The sequence below is a fragment of the Salvia hispanica genome, chromosome 6 (genome assembly GCF_023119035.1).
Source record: "Salvia hispanica cultivar TCC Black 2014 chromosome 6, UniMelb_Shisp_WGS_1.0, whole genome shotgun sequence".
NCBI classification, from domain to species: Eukaryota; Viridiplantae; Streptophyta; class Magnoliopsida; order Lamiales; family Lamiaceae; genus Salvia; species Salvia hispanica.
Window position 1 is genome coordinate 25729884 of NC_062970.1, and position 18341 is coordinate 25748224.

Consider the following 18341-nt stretch of genomic DNA (forward strand, 5'->3'; position numbering starts at 1 on the left):
CACTATTATTCATTATTGTTTTCAGGAAAGAAAATCTTCATCTTGTCCCAAACCTCTATGTTCCACATGTCATCCATTATAACGAGATATCTCCTACTTGATAAATATTTGTAAAGTATTTCCCCCAAGTCTTTTTCACTCTCGTTGCTCAAGTACCCTCTAGCTTGAGAGAGTACTTGCCTAAGAGTTTCTCTTAAATTATACTCTTGAGAAATGGTGGCCCACACACAGATATCAAAATGCTCCTTAATAAGCTTGTGTTCAAACACACCTTTTGCAAGAGTGGTTTTGCCGATGCCACCCATCCCTACGATAGGGATGATCTCGCGACTGCCACGTCCTCTGACGAGCCTATCCAAGAGCTCAAGCAGAACATCATCAAACCCTATCATTAGATGGTTCTTCTCGGTGGGACTAGATCTTAAACCAGCATGATCAGAACCCAAGTTTCTCTGCTGATCTACCTTCTCCCTCGTTATCACAATCAAATCTTTTTTGATCAAATCCATTTTTTCTATCACATTTTGCAGATCTTGATAGAAGTACATGCAATTGATTTGTTCATCAACACCATCATCAGTTGTTGCTGCTGCAGATAGCTGAATAGTGTCAATTATGTAGGATTCAATCACATCTTCAGCTGTATGACTTGCATCTGCAATGCCAAATAGGAATGTGTTACAGACATGGCAATGAATCAGATTTTATTCAAAAATAGAACATGTGCCATATTTGATTTCATCTAAATAAAAATTAATAAAATCCTAGTCAAATACCTATATCATCCCTAATCGACAGCAAAACATACTCCCTGTCCCATAGAAATATATCATATTTCTTTTTTCGTATGTTCCATACAAATAGTCCATATCTATTTATGACAATTTTTTTTCTCCTTGTCTTTTATTTATCTTTTATGGGTTTCACCATCCACTACACAATTTCAATTACCTTTTCTCTTTTCTCTTTTACTTTACCAATTATGCATTAAAACTCGTGCCAATTCCAAGTGACCTATTTCTATAGAGCGAAGGGAGTAAATAATTTGCAATATTCATAAAAAAATATAAAAAATGAGAAGTAATTTATTGCCAGAAATGTTAATCTTCACAATACAATAGATCATCAATAATACATATGGAAAAATAAATACTACGTTAGCATCTATCGAAGTTCCAACAAATAACAGAGCTTGCTTAAGCATTTTGAAAAAATCTACTGACCCATAATGCGTATCTCCAATGGATCTGCTTCATCGCTGTAGTCGTAGGGTGACTTGTATCCTTCGAGAAATTCCTGCAAGAAGGTAACTACTCGTGTGAGAGATTCGACTTGTTGGTTGTCCAGAGAAATCGGAGGGGAAGGATGAGTTTCGATATCATCTATGATACGCATGAGAGATACCAGAGCTGCATAAGCAGCCATCTTAATTCTATGAACAATGCACAAACTAAACACAATGTGAATTGAATTGATCAGATGAATATGGTATCTCGACACCAAAATTCAGTCTTGAAGCTTTTTTATGAGATACAATACAAAGAAAGAAAGAAAGCAATGATATTATGAAGAAGAACGTGATTTTTACAAGATATTTTTATGAGCAGTAGCATTACTTTTATTAGCAACACAAATTTATTACTGTTGCGTTTGGCTGTTGGAGTAGTCAACTTTCATTTTACTGATATTTTATACTATGTTAAAAGTGTAACGTATTAATATACAGTGTGGGCCTTCCGCGACTAAACAAAATAACAAGAAATGCTGTCATCAAATTTTTTGTTACTATAAATTAAATACTACTTTTTCCGTCTCATAATAGATGACACGCTTGTGGATTGACACGGGATTTTAGAAGATGTTTTGTGTGTTAAGTGGAAAAAGAAAATAGTACTCCCTCCGTTCCTTGTTAATAGAAGCATTTAGGGTATCCACAATGGTGGCCCTCTTAGGCATGCCCAAGCCACCATTTCTTGGGGCATGCCCAACAAACTTGGCCCTGCCCGTGAAAACTTGGCCACCACAATGGTGGCCCTCCGGGCCAGCAATTAAAATTATTTTTAACATTTTCTGTTATATTTTAATTTTAGCTATCATAAATATTATTTGTATATAATAATTAAAACACATAGAAATAATTAAAATAAAAAAAAATTTCATTTTATTATTATAAAAGGGAAAATTAAACAACGAAAATTTTCGATACAACGCGAACAACAAAGAGAACCCCTATCACGCTGCGCCCCCTCCTCTACGGTTCCAGACCTCTTCAACCAAATCAGCCTGCAGTGTTGAATATGATATTTCACTCCGCATATTGGTGAAGCGCTGAATCAAGTACTCATTACTGCGTGGTACACCCATCTGCAGAGGAGGGGTTGCAATACCGTGACTTGTGCTAGCACAATCTTCCGGTGCCCAGCGCTCTGCAACAAAGCCTTCATCCTCTATTATCATATTGTGCAATATGATACACGCAGTCATGATGTCTGCGACATCATTATCGTGCCATAGTCGAACCGGACACCGTATAATGGCCCATCGCGATTGGAGGACTCCAAAAGCCCGCTCAACATCCTTCCTAGCACTCTCTTGTTTTTTTGCAAAATAAGTCTGCTTCGGCCCAACTGGTTGTCGGATCGTCTTGACAAACACGGGCCAGCGAGGGTATATTCCATCGGCCAAATAGTATGCCCTGCTGTACTGCGTGCCATTGGCCATGAAGCTGATTTGCGGACCCTCACCCCGGGACTCATCATTGAAGAGATGAGATGATTGTAGAACGTTGATGTCGTTGTTCGACCCAGCGACACCAAAATACGCATGTCAGATTCGCAAGCGGTAGTCAACAACGACTTCAAGGATCATCGTGGGATCTCGCTCTTTGAAACCATAAGTAAATTGCCCCTTCCAAGCCACCGGGCAGTTCCTCCACTCCCAGTGCATGCAATCTATGCTGCCCATCATACTCGGAAAATGATGCACAGTCCCGTGCATATTTACCAGTCTCTGGCATTCCTCGTGATGGGGTTTGGTGCCCCTTGCACAGTGGAAGACTTGTACAAAACAAATAAATCAGACACGGATCTATTCGACCGATTGTGCGATTAATCAATTCACATGTTAAACAGATAATTGCATGCTAGAACGCAAATAATTCATGCTCAAAGATAGTAAATCCTAAAACATGAATCCTACGGATTAGAGTTACCGATTTTGATTCTCCAAAGAATCGTCGATTGCTCGCGCCTTCTCCACGTGATGATCTTCAATACTAGACCATGGATCTTCTCTCTGGTTCCCGAACTGTATCTCGATATCAGGGTGGGCTGATCTTATCAAAATACTAGGACTTGAATAAAGAAGAGAGAGAAGAAATCCTTTTGGGAAAAGAAGTAGAAATCGAAATCTCCTTCAGCTGGAGGGGCCGAAAATTTCGAAAATTTCAAGTATGAAAATTGTGATTCTTCTGTCTCCTTTATTCTCCTATTTATATTAAGTTCCTTTTGGGCCCAGACCAGGGATCTATGGAAGGTTTTGGATATGGGCTCCCCCAATTAGCTTTTTACTAATTAAATTGAACCCACAATTTAATACAAGGCTTATATTGGAATATTACGAGCAGCCACTACGTGAAGTAATATTGAACTCTCCCCATCCAAATCTGAAATTACAAGTAATCCGGGTTTACGTTATTTATTATTTATTTCCCGCGCTTAAGATATAAATGTCAATTAATTAATTAATGTCTGCTATGGACTTAATTAATTAATATCTTATTAATTCTAAGAGTGGACTTAGCAAGAAATACTTATTTATTATTCATAGAGTAATAAAACTCCAACTGGCCAGTTTTCCGAATAATAAAACCTTGTTCGAGCTCCTCTTGAGGACATTATCAAACGAAACTCACCTCATGCACGTTTCAACATAATAGCAATCCTAGCACCGCTAGATATTAATCACCACTACCCAATATATCGGGATTATTGGGTTGCGAAAAACCCGCACCATTTGATAAGTCAAAGTAGTGCATAATCAATACCGTATGCACAATGCTAACATATGTAGATTAAGAAATAACATTTTATCAAGACCTAGTCTTTCAGTAGATAGCATAAAGACACGTCTTGCTGTTAGATCCGTTCGGTGCTATACCACACCAATGTCAAATTATTTCAGTAAGACTTAGAAATATGCGGACCGACATTGCAACCTTTCACGATAGGTAGCCAAAGCCTATCTAGGTTGTGAAATTCTTCTTTTTCTTTTGCAAAGCATTGCATAGATCTGACCGTGTTACCTTAAAGTGGATGACGCCCACAACCGGTCTACTAAGCAAAAGACTTAGACTTTGTTTACTTCTTATGCATTTAAATGTTTGTAAAACATCTTATAAATGCACAAGCAAACACAATGTAATAATAATAGTGATTCTATTCGTGCGAGACTGCTCGAATAATACTGAATCGGGTTAAAAGTGGATTGTAGAGTTTTACGTATACAAGCAAGATTCTATTCGCGCGAACCTTGCTCGAAACATGCTTTTCAGTATACCAAACCTAACAATCTCCCACTTATACTCAAAACATGCTTTCGAGTATACCCACTGCCAAAAACTCTCCCACTTATTCTCAAAGTAGGTCTTTGTACTAGATATATCGAACTACCATTCATTTCACTAAGTGAAAGAAAAATCTGCTTGGTTGTTCTCTGATTATATCTTTTTCACCATAATGTCTTTGCTGCGTACTTGATCTTTAATTAATTTCATCCCCATATGTGATTGCTTAGCTTAATAAACTCGTGTGTCCCTTGAGTTAGCCTTTACTAGAGTAATCCAAAAAAATAATACTCGTAGGCGTACTCAAACTTACGATTAAAGCTATTAGGAAGATATTCCTAAGGTAAACACATATTCAGAGGATGACTTACTCGATCACTGATTAGTCATAAAACTAAGACAGTGTAACCCCAAGGACATTACATGAATGACTGGTAAACTAGAATATAATTACTAGTCTTTCTCAAGCACTAGGGTATATTCATTACCTCAATCAAAATCCTTTGCCATGGTTAATATGATATATACTTGCTATGCATAAGCACAACTAATATCAAACTTAGTACACATTATAGCATACATGAGACAACTATCTCCGAAACTAGTCTCATAATTTTTGATCTCAATAAGCGTCAAACGACACCTGACTAGAGACAAGACAATTCCATCTTGAGAGGTATAAACCTTTTCATGGAATTTCTAATGCTTAAATGTTCCAAGCAATGTGTAGATATAGGATTCCTAAGAGAATGTCAACATTCTTTCTAGCATCTTAAAAGGACTTAGATGCTAAGAATGTAATTAGTTTCTCTTAGATCATTTATCTTAAACTGGGTAGACAACCAGTTTCCTACGCCAGATGCCAATCTTAGTTGTTTGCAACTTTTGTAGATTTCATCATCGTAGAGTACCAATAATACCATATGTAATGCACTTTCAACTTCCTTGTGCTTACAGCACTGTTAAGGGCACAAGTCAAATTCCAAATATTTGACAATTTTAATAAAACACATATACTCTGATTTAGATGCTTGCCTAAGACCACGAAGGTCTATATAAGCTTCCAATCATGCGTTTCTTGCCCTTAATTACATATCCCATTAGAATGTTCTAGTAGATGATTTCCTCAAGACTTCTATTTATAGAAGGCTGTCTTGACAATCATAATACATACATTCTAATTTATGTAAGTTCTAATAGACAATATGATCGAATAAATCCTGGCACAACGATAGCGAGAAGATGATTCTCTTTGGGTATAACCCAATGTCATTGTCTAGCCATTTGCAATCCACATTTACACTTGCAAAGATACTTGCTCCCACTGACTGACACAACCTATAGATAGTATTGCAAGTCTTGTAAAACATGTTGTCTATCTTAGATTGTAATATGAAATCTATCACCCTTTTCTAAGACGATTATCCAAATTAACCAATACTACATTGTAGTTAAAGGGATTATGTTCAAGTTAATCTAAGACTGAGTCTTACGACACTCTTAGACCCATGAACTTGTTGTGTTCCAGTGGAACGCTCCCACTACGACATGGTTCTTACAATCTTAGGTACTGAAGTTGATTTTATTAGTGCAAAAGTTTCTAATGGTATCACTTCTTGGTAATGTGGAAAATCCGATATTTCTCTCTTTATTTTGAGAGTTATCACGTTGTTAGGCTTGAAGTTCATCTCTTGATCTTCATACAAGAATTATATCTTTGAAGATTACAGAACTTATAACCTTAGAACTTATAACCTTACATCATTTGGGACAAACCTTAAAACATGCCTCAGTACTCAACTCCAATTTCTTGGACTCTTTTCCAACACGTGTTGGAACAACATTACACCTTGAGATGTGCTAGACTAGAGACGCTCTAGTCCACAACTCGTGTTTTGTAGAAGGTACTGATGTTGGTAGTTTCTTTAACGCTTAAAATGAGTACAACTCATCACTTAATCAAACTTGTCTTTGAAAGACTTCGATTCCTTCTTACATAACTATCCCATTCATTAGATGAATGCTTGGATTCGTTAATGGAGATTAGACTCCCACTACTGATCATAACCCTTTGCTCGTTTCCTTATGGTGTAAACCATTGAGACTTGCTAGTCTTTCTATGTTGAACTTCTATAAGTATTCTGAATCTCTTGAAAAATCAAATGATTCTAACTCATAGTGCATCAAATAGACTTTCTCAACTCTCAAGCTATTTAACGAAATGTTAAAATCTTGATAGTCTAGATCAGTTCGAACAATTTCTAAGTATTTTCTTGGCCTTAAGGCTAAGAGCCATAAATACTTTATCATTCAATGATTAAGAAGTTGATGTGTTGTTGAATACTCAACCTTGTCGCACTTATATTATTTTAATACTATGATGCCTTAAGCATCAACCATAAAACAATAGTTGAGCATTAATAGCTCCCACTGCAACAAAAACCTAACTGGATCAAGATCTCTTACTTAGAAGTTGCATTGTCATGTAAGTCATTGTCCTTCTATAAAATAGGTCAATCCAACTCACAAAGCATCTTTTCTCGCTTTAAACAAACTTCGATGACAATCCAGGCTCTCCCATTTCCATATCTAGTCTTTTGTTCAAATGAACTAGGACTTAAGAAAAATGCAGCCTTTATGAATTCGTCATCTATCATGTTACTTTCCTCTAACAATAACATAACGACTATTATTCTGAAGATTTTCTACTTTTCAGTTAAACCTTCTTATAGTCATTTCTTGTTACTTTAGGCGATGACTTGTGTCAGAAACTATTTGAGTGATCAAAAGATCCTCAAAACATTCTGTCACTCTAGGATATTCCAATCGAATCATCTTGACAGATTCTATTGATATCCATCTTTCATCGTTATTAACCAAGACTTGTCGAGCTACTTAACGGAAAATAGCTTGACCTTATTCCTCAAAGAACTTGTCAAGTACATGCATAATGCATTCTCGAACATTCTTCGTGGAATTATGTCGAGGAAATGGAGGACATGAATCATTGAGTATAAACTCCAAGCTTTCAGCGATGAGAATCTTATCCATTTTCGTTTCCGGTCTACATAATTTAGGCATTCGAGTTGTCTTTCTTTAAGGATCGCAGACAAATATTAAATGACATAATGAAGATTTGGCAAATAAACTTATTATCACATACTCATGCTCAATACATAATCACAAATAACCACAAAACAATTATGTATCTTACAACAGCAAAATTAATAAATTGTATCATCCTCTGGAGGTTAATACGCATTAAAATTTTGACAATTTTACTGGTCACAACATCGACGCATCAATTGCTTCCTCCTCTGGAGGTTGATATGCCTAATGCTGCCTAAGCACAACCATCAGATTTAGCATTACAGAATTTTATTTCTACAACACACTCCCATAAAAATGTTCATGTGCTGATAACAAAACCAAGCTATCTCATAAATTCTGATTGAACCCTGAAACTCGCAGTTCCTTAGGATTATTGTCCCCACTCTGCAGGTGGCAATAATATTGGGAACCACTTTCTAGTTCATTCTATTTATTATGTGAGAAGTCCGCCCTTATGAACTTGCTGTTTTCGTAGGATTATTGTCCCTACTCTGTAGGTGGCGATAATATTAGAAAATCAGCTTCACAAAATTTGGCAGACCAACCGATGAAGACCGTATACAACGCACTTGTTGTAATCATCACTTAGATATTTTTATATGGTTTTTGCATAATTATCACATAAGCAGATAAAGCAGATAATCCACTTAAAATAGATAAACACCAAATAAACAGATAAATCCATTTAATGCATGGCATTTAAACACACATGATAATTAACGACAATTATTTAATCTAGTCAAGGGAGAATCAATTAAATAATTAAGTTTTATCTTGGATAATGTTTATCCAATTCATTTAGGATTTATCAAGATAGTATTAACTATCTAAACCCATTTAGGATTATTCTAGATTTTATTTCGATAAAATCAAATCCTACAATTCAAGATAACGTTGATCTAGGATTATCATTATTTAAATCGTACTAGGATATTACTAGATAGAAACAATTCCATCATAATCCATAAGATAAAAATAAAATCCTATCAACCAAGATTTATACAAATCTTAATTCTATTTAGAATAGATATCCAGAATATATCAAACATTACTTAGGATTTCTTAGATAAATAAATTTATCTAAATCCAATTAAATAAGGATTTTCTTATATATCATTAACATCCTAATCTATCTAGGACATACATCCAAAAGATAAGGATAACTTGGATTAATACTTATTTTAATCCATCTAAGATTTGTCTTAATAGAATTAAATCTATTCAAATCCATAGGATAAAATAAATCAATATTAATATTAATTCTAATCCATCTAGGATTTAACTTGGAGTAAATCCATATAAATCCATAGAATTAAATAATATTATATTATAATTATTCAAATCTATCCAAGATTTATCTAGGAACAAATCCATATAAATCTATAAGATAAGAATAAAATATTATATTATCACTATCCAAATCCATCTAGAATTTATCTATGAATAAATTCATATAAACTCATAGGATAAGAATAAAATAATATTATCATTATCTAAATCCAACTAGGATGTGTGTAGGAATAAATCCACATTAATCCATAGGATATAAATAATAATTAAATTGCCATTATCCAAATTTAACTAGGATTCATCTAGGAATTAAATCCCTACAAATCCATAAAATAAGAATAAAATCCATAATTAATCCATGATTTAATATAAAATCAAATCTTATATAATATATAAAATCCACAATATATATTCAAATCTTAATTCTAAATTAATCTTAAAATTATTTCCAAATTTAGTTACCGAGGTTTAGAAAACCTAACAAAATTAGGAAATTTCTCCAAAATTAGTTACAGGGTTCCTAAACCCTAACAAATTTTGGAATTGACGTCACCAAGCCTGGGAACTGCCACAGCACAGCTCCCACTCGGACCGCACCCTTTGAGCCTCTGATCGGACCGCCAGGGCAGTCTTTTGGGCTGCTCTCGGCTGAAACGAAACTGTCCAGCCTGCACCCAAACTGCCCAAATCCGCAGCTTGCCCAATTCACGGCTGCTTCTGCAGCTGCTTCACCGTAGCCGCTGTTTTGCGTCGCTGAACTGCTGCCCGATCGTTAATTCAGGAAGTCGAATCTGTTCTCTAAATTCTCTTTCAGCGAACTCGTGTAGTGACAATTGATTCTTGATGTCACAAGCGCGACAATTCGATTCGAACAAATAATACGCACGAAAGCAATTAAAACAAATTACAAGGAGTTATCAAGTAATTATTCATGCAATCATTATTAGGGAATCACAATTCTCGCAAACATCATGTAATCATTATATCATGACGACATGGAAAAGATAAAAAAACCCAAGCTTGGCAAATCGGCGCGTGATGCTGCCGCTCATAACCTCTTCGTGTTCTTTGCATTTGTCGTTATTGAAACGATACTAATAACAACACAAAACAAAACGAAGAAACTCATGCATTCAAGATATTCACATAACATGAAATTGATCCACATAATCAGAGCCAATAATTGGCTCTGATACCAATTGATGGGGTTTGGTGCCCCTTGCACAGCGGAAGACTTGTACAAAACAAATAAATCAGACACGGATCTATTTGACCGATTATGCGATTAATCAATTCACATGTTAAACAATAATTGCATGCTAGAACGAAAATAATTCATGCTCAAAGATAGTAAATCCTAAAACACGAATCCTACGGATTAGAGTTACCGATTTTGATTCTCCAAAGAATCGTCGATTGCTCGCGTCTTCTCCACGTGATGATCTTCAATACTAGACCACGGATCTTCTCTCTGGTTCCCGAACTGTATCTCGATATCAGGATGGGCTGATCTTATCAAAATACTAGGACTTGAATAAAGAAGACAGAAGAAATCCTTTTGGGAAAAGAAGTAGAAATCGAAATCTCCTTCAGCTGGGGGGCCGAAAATTTCGAAAATTTCAAGTATGAAAATTGTGATTCTTCTGTCTCCTTTATTCTCCTATTTATATTAAGTTCCTTTTGGGTCCAGACAAGGATCTATGGAAGGTTTTGGATATGAGCTCCCCCAATTAGCTTTTTACTAATTAAATTGAACCCACAATTTAATACAAGCTTATATTGGAATATTACGAGCAGCCACTACATAAGTAATATTGAACTCTCCCCATCCAAATCCGAAATTACAAGTAATCCGGGTTTTCGTTATTTATTATTTATTTCTCGCGCTTAAGATATAAATGTCAATTAATTAATTAATGTCTGCTATGGACTTAATTAATTAATATCTTATTAATTCCAAGAGTGGACTTAGCAAGAAATACTTATTTATTATTCATAGAGTAATAAAACTCCAACTGGCCAGTTTTCTGAATAATAAAACCTTGTTCGAGCTCCTCTTGAGGACATTATCAAACGAAACTCACATCGTGCACGTTTCAACATAATAGCAATCCTAGCACCGCTAGATATTAATCACCACTACCCTATATATCAGGATTATTGGGTTGCGAAAAACCCGCACCATTTGATAAGTCAAAGTAGTGCATAATCAATACCGTATGCTTAATGCTAACATATGTAGATTAAGAAATAACATTTTATCAAGACCTAGTCTTTCAGTAGATAGCATAAAGACACGTCTTGCTGTTAGATCCGTTCAGTGCTATACCACACCAATGTCAAATTATTTCAGTAAGACTTAGAAATATGCGGACCGACATTGCAACCTTTCACGATAGGTAGCTAAAGCCTATCTAGGTTGTGAAATTCTTCTTTTTCTTTTGCAAAGCATTGCATAGATCTAACCGTGTTACCTTAAAGTGGACGACGCCCACAACCGGTCTACTAAGCAAAAGACTTAGACTTTGTTTACTTCTTATGCATTTAAATGTTTGTAAAACATCTTATAAATGCACAAGCAAACACAATGTAATAATAATAGTGATTCTATTCGTGCGAGACTGCTCGAATAATACTGAATCGGGTTAAAAGTGGATTGTAGAGTTTTACGTATACAAGCAAGATTCTATTCGCGCGAACCTTGCTCGAAACATGCTTTTCAGTATACCAAACCTAATACCTCGGCCGTTGGTTTCCGTAGGTACTCCCCTTTGAAGATTTCTTTGATACCCTTGCAAAACTGCCTCAGCGTCTTAAGGGCAGTCGTTTCGCCCATCTGTAGATATTCGTCGAACATGTCAGCAGGCTCGGCATAGGCAAGCTGCCTAATTGCCATCGTGCACTTCTGATATGTCGACAATCCGGGTCGACCGGTGGCATCACTCCGCAAGGTGAAGCACCTGTATCGCTGAGACAAACAATCCGCAATGTGGATGAAGAGTCGTTGCGACATTCTGAATCGCCGATGAAAAATCTTCGGCGGATAACGGGGGTTATCGCCGAAGTAGTCTTCCATCAACCGCTGGTCGGCTCCGGCATGGTCACGGTTGATATACCGGCGACGGTATCTCGGCCGAGGGATGGCCGCCGCCGCCGCCAACGCCGCCTCCTCCTCGTCGGCTTCAGCTTGCACCGCTGCAATGAGTTCTTCGAACTCCTCATCGATCGCTCGTTGAAAATTTTCATCGTCGGAATCCATGTTTTGAAACTAAATTGAAATCAATTGGAAAGAGTGGAGTTTGGCTTGGGGTAAAAAAATGGAGGAGAAATGATGAATATATTAAAAATTTTGAAAAATAAAAAAATAAAAAAATTTTTTTGAAAATCGGTGGCCAAGGGCCCCTGCAGTGGCGGGCCGAGCCGCGTGCCCAAGAGCCTCGGCCTGGCCGAGAGCTCGGCCCTCACTCGTCCACCCCGCGGCTCAGTAGTGGGGGCCGCGCCCTGCCCAACTCCGGGCCAAGGGCAGCGGCCCTCCCACTGTGGATACTCTTATAGTGTGTTAAATTGACGTGGATATGATATTAATGTAGTGACTTTTCAAATGCATGATTAGCATGACTTAAATCAATATAATAATTGAATCTTAAAATGACCTAGTTCATTTTTAGACTGTTTAGTTCATTTTTTTATCCGAATTTCCTCTAATGAACTAAAAATGGCTTTATATTAACCTTATATTCTTTTATAATGACTTATATTATTTGGTTTTGTGTTCTACGTTTAAAAGGTGTTCTGCTTTTAGCGCGACCATATATACCTCTCTCTCTATGTATATATATATAAGATTGCATTCAACGATCTAATTTTAAATACCGAACTAGAGATCAAATCTCATCCATCTGTTTTTATAATCTAGCGGTCATGTTAAAATCAACCAAATATCATTATTTTATTAAAAGAAATCAGCTGAAGGGTTGTTAAGTAATTCCCATTATAGTGGTTATTGCGTTTCCTTGAATCATGTCACGCATATTTGGAAAATCTTCAGTATCTTGTTTTGAAATTCACGATTAATTTTGTGTTTTCAGCTTATGAATTCTTTCAGGGTGTGTTTCGGAACATGGAATTAGAATTGAAGGCTCTAATTCCAATTCTATTGTTTGGTATCACAAAAATGCATAAAATTGGAATTGAATTATAATTCCAAAATTTTCAATTCCATGATTTGAATTCTATATTAAAAGTAGTAAATTAGAATTCCAAATAGTCATAAAATTAAATAGTTTCACTATCCACTACACACATTTCACATACATTTCACACACACTACACACACACACTTCACACGTTTCACACACTACATGCACTACACACATTTTACACACTACACACATTTCACACACTTCCCACACACAAATTTCATACATTTCCCGCACTACACAAATTTCTCACATTTCTCATATTACACACACTTCACGCACTACACACACTACACAGACTACACACATTTCACACATTTCCTGCACTACACACACTTCACACATTTCACACACTTCACACACTACACACACTACACACATTTCACACACTACACACACTACACAAATTTCACACATTTTCCGTACTTCACACATTTCCCGCACTTCACACATTTCACACACTGAACACATTTCACACACTACACACATTTCACACATTTCACTATATACACACACTACACAAACTACACACGCTACAAACACTATACACAAAATACACATACTACATGTACACACAAAATACACACACGACACAAATTTTACACAAAATACACACGCTACGCACATTGTACCCAAAATACACACACTATTCACAAACTAAAATTTCAAATATGGTTCAGTTTTATTTTGGAAAATTTTAGATTCATATCCGAAAAAAAAATCTAAAATTGAAAAAAAAAAATTCAAAAATCGGATGCTTGAAATGTGTAAAATGTGTGTAGAGTGTGAAGTGTGTGAAATTTGTGTAGTGTGTAGTGCGGAAAATGTGTGAAATTTGTGTAGTGTGTGTAGTGTGTGAAATTTGTGTAATGTGTGTAGTGTGTGTAGTGTGTGAAGTGTGTGAAATTTGTGAAATGTGCATAGTGTGTGCAGTGTGTGTATTTTGTGTGAAGTGTGTGTGAGTGTGTATAGTGTGCGCACAAATTATTCAAATTCAATTTCATATCAATTACTTCACTTTACCAAACATAGGATTTGGAATTGAATTCAATTCCTTCCGATTCAATTTCACAGAATTCCAATTCCGTGTACCAAACGGAGCCTCATTGTTTTTCATCATCTAATTCTGCTTTCATCGTCAGAATTATGTCTTAGTTTTTCGTCATATGAAATTTGCTTCTGTTCTATCGTCGGAAATCTGTTTTCGACGTCATTCCATGAAGGATTCAAGCACCTCCCACATCAATGGAAAATCCCTGCTTCCACTTCTGTATCTTCATCAAATCATGCGAATTTAACTCTGATATCAAGCTTGAGAAATCTGCTTCTGAATTTTGTCGTGCTATACAATGATCTGGTCTAATTATTTGTTTGATATACCACTTCCGTGTTCCATGGAGAATTCAAGGTTATCGCTGATCGGATCAGACTGGACCTGCTCAAGGTCATCGCCGATCAGATCGGACCTGCTCTAAGGTCATAACTGGAATTACACCTATTTTGTAACTCCATATCGCGAAATCATATTGGACCTGTTCAAGGTCATCGTCAGGATCGAGTTATCCTTTATGTGGACCGCTAAAGTTGCGGCCGAGGACTAGGACGACGCTGTAGTAATGAACCATATTTACTAAATAATGAACTAAATGAATGTTAGTGATGAAGTAATTTTGGCATTTTATTGAAATATACGATTTAGTTCAATATTGATAATTATTTGATTCTTTTAATTTCTTATATTGTTTTTCTTTATATTAATATTGTAATGCAATATTTAGTTATTATTAGGGGTGTCGAAACGGGTACCCGCGGGTACCCGCACCCGACTTTGGCCGAAAACTTTGTCCCGATACCCGTCCCGCAGTGAGTCGGGTATTACCCGATACCCGAGTCGGGTATCCCGCACCCGACACCGCGGGTACCCGACCCGAAGCCAATTTTTTTTTTCCAAATCTTCTTTTTTTATTTATTTGTATAGTTTATAACATTTTACAAAATACTACTTGTTGAATGTAGTAGATTCTCACTTTAACCCTTTAACTCTATTAATTAATTTTGCTGAGAATTGAGATGAAGCATGTAATGTAATTGTAATATTTGATTCTCTGCCTTCGTGTGTTTCCAAAATTTTAAGTTAAAATGCTTAATTTCTCCTTTTATATTGTTTACATGCTGTAAATAAGGAATTAGAAACTTATATTTTTTTTAAAAAAAATTGAAATATATGCTTCAAATTTTCATGTTACAAATTACCACATGTAAATATGTAAATTCAAATTCAATTACAATGCCAAAAAATCCAAACTCCTACATTCAAATCACCATTCAAAAAACTAAATATGAAAAATTAACAAAGTAACCAACAATGTCTCACTTTCATCAAAAGTAGTAAATAATTATAACCAAAAGTCACCAAATATTAAAATTAAAAATAAAAAATTATAAAATATTAATATACATATCGGGTATGTCGGGACTAACGGGTTACCCGAGCGGGTATCGGGTCCGCAAAATCCAAAATAGTCATACCCGATCCCGCCCCGATACCCGACGGGTATCGGGTCGGGTTCGGGAATATCCGTTACCCGCTACCCGTTTCGACACCCCTAGTTATTATTATAAAGCAAGCTCTATTTCTGTTGTGTTATATCAAATGCATTAATCATGATTTTGATTTATTGTCCTAATTAAGTATCATGAATTTCTTTGTAGGTGGCCGTATTTATTGTAGGTAGTTGGAGTGAAATGAATACTAGCTGACAACAATATTTAGTTCACTTAAAGTAGATTTAGCTGTACATTACTAGTCATTCGGTTCACCATATAAACAGTTCAAATCAATTTAAGTTTAGTAGTACCAAATAGATAATCAGTGTGAACTAAATAAGATTCATAATACAGATTTCAAATCTTATTCTGTTGAATTATGAAAATGGATAGTGTATGCTTGCAATAATCTCCTTGTTTTGACTCTCGCCAACAGCGCATCCGTTTTTTCCTTTATAGGTACACATATAGTTCATTATAATAACAATAGAGCTCATTAACAAAAACACTTCAATAAACTAGAAATTAGTTCATTCTTACAGATCTTTGGTTCATCCTTAGTGCAAAATAAAGCATCTTAAACAAGAAGTTCATACTACTCTTCTACATCACAAAATACTCATAACATTAAAATAATAAAAACGTGCTGGACTTTGATGACGCACCACTTGTATAGTATTCCAACTTGTATAGTATTCCAGTAGATTTCATTCAAGTAGGTTTATTACTTCATTCACGCACAATATTACTTTATTCGACTAGATTTTTATTTCATTCTTTTAGGACTTAAATTGCTCTACACATACTTCATAACAATAGTTTATTACTTCATTCTTGTCGATTTCTTACTTCATTCCATTAGATTATTACTTAAATATTATTACTTCAAATGAGTTTATTACTTTATTCAAATACATTATTGCCATTTGTTCCTTCATTAATTGGTTCACTAAAATGACCCAAATTTGAAATAAAGCAATGCATATTATAAAGTATTAACTTCATCTTATAATATTATAACTTCATCTTATAATGTCGTAACTTCGTCCAAAGAAATTAACCAAATTTGAAATGAATCAAATATGATACAAATCCCTACATTTTATAATGCTATAAAAATAAACAATTAAGTGTCAATTAAGAGTCAAACAAATAGAACGATAGATATTTTATCGGGTTTCAGGCCAACCCATCGGGTTTTCGGGTTAACCCTATTCAGGTTGCGTGCTAATCGGGTTATAGTTTTAGCGTGTTGTTGATGCACTTTTTATTAGCAAGAAATAAACCTACAAGTATACAAAGTATATATAGTAAGTACTATAGCCAAAGGTCAGTACCGGATATCGATCACGGAGAAAACTATCACATACTGTTTATCTTCTACTAAGCTTCTTTCATTATTTGGAGAAACATAAGACTTTTTATTTTGAAAACTAAAAACTTGCAAAATAACGAAAGTAAAAAACAATTGCAGATAATTCACAGAGGTAAAATAGAAGAGTGATACGCTCGGATTTTGCACTGTTTTAAGGCCATTATTTGGTCCGTTTTTAATGTCAAAGTTGCATTACATGTCCATTATTTGCATATTTATCTATTTCGGTATTTTGACATGTTTTGTGAGAAATGTGCATATTTGAGCCTAAAAAGGGAGTTAAAACGCTAAGTATGAAATCTGGAGAGCTTCAGGTGGCGTCCGGCGACCGCCGCAACACTTCCGGCGAACACCGGTGCTTAGCAAAGACAAAGACACACCCGGCGACTGCCGGGAAGTGCGTGGCGACTGCCACAAAGAGTCAGAAGCTTCTGGAAAATGCGCGGCGCCGGCCTAGGTGCGGCGGCCCGCCACAGAAACGTGGCGCACGACAGCTGTATTCAAACTCAATTTTCCGGCGATCCTAAAGTCTGATCAGGGAGTTCTACACAACATTCTCTTCGTCTTGAAATGATCTTCAAGTTGGTACCAAGATCACCTCAATCGGAATTCTGTGGAGAAAGTTATGGCCGTTCTACCAAAGTCGCGCAAAACTGTCAAATGCAGTTTAGGCGGAAATTCAAAGAAGGAAAGTAGATATTACCTTGTGAAGCCAAATCTTTTCCTTCTAGTATGGGGAACGAAAATTACACCTTTCCTAATGCTTGGAGGAAACTTTTTACCAAATTAAAATCATTCTCAAGCCTATATATACCCCATAACCTAAATCATAGAATTCACCAATTCATAGCCCCCAAAACTTATAGAGCTTCTTTTTGCAAAATAATTCACAGAGATCAAAAGCTAGAGTACTTCAATTGTGCAAGGAGTTGAAGAAGGATTTCAAGAACATCAAGAACGACAAGGATTCAACCTACGAGTTTTATTTGCTTTAGTTTAATGTTCAAATTGTCTTCCCTTCAATCTATGTGTTTAGCTTATTCCATTATGTGTAACTAAACTCATAGGATTCTAAGGATGTGTTAGTAACGACTTTGGTTATACAATTTCAGTTTTCTATTTAATATCCGTTTTGTTTTTACTTTGTTTCTTTCCTAAGTAATTCTGATGCTGCATGATTGAGTGACACAATCTTGTATGATTTAATACAATTTGCTTCATAACTATGAGAGAGTTCTAGCGAGTTAGGTTCTTT

General features: G+C 35.7%; 3 protein-coding genes across 3 annotated transcripts; all 3 read right to left on the bottom strand.

Moving 5' to 3' along the window:
• Positions 1 to 5: 5 nt before the first annotated feature.
• Positions 6 to 1493, bottom strand: LOC125195018 (probable disease resistance RPP8-like protein 2). The gene is made up of 2 exons (XM_048093225.1): positions 1224 to 1493; positions 6 to 655 (listed from the first exon to the last, which is right to left on the bottom strand). The coding sequence occupies exons 1-2, from the start codon at positions 1423 to 1425 to the stop codon at positions 6 to 8; spliced, it is 852 nt and encodes a 283-aa protein (XP_047949182.1). The 5' UTR covers positions 1426 to 1493.
• Positions 1494 to 2232: 739 nt separating this feature from the next.
• On the bottom strand, positions 2233 to 2721 carry LOC125195019 (protein ALP1-like). Its single transcript, XM_048093226.1, has one exon. The coding sequence runs from the start codon at positions 2719 to 2721 to the stop codon at positions 2233 to 2235; it is 489 nt and encodes a 162-aa protein (XP_047949183.1).
• An 8963-nt stretch (positions 2722 to 11684) lies between these two features.
• LOC125195020 lies at positions 11685 to 12224 on the bottom strand. Its single transcript, XM_048093227.1, has one exon. The coding sequence runs from the start codon at positions 12222 to 12224 to the stop codon at positions 11685 to 11687; it is 540 nt and encodes a 179-aa protein (XP_047949184.1).
• Between the last annotated feature and the right edge of the window lie 6117 nt (positions 12225 to 18341).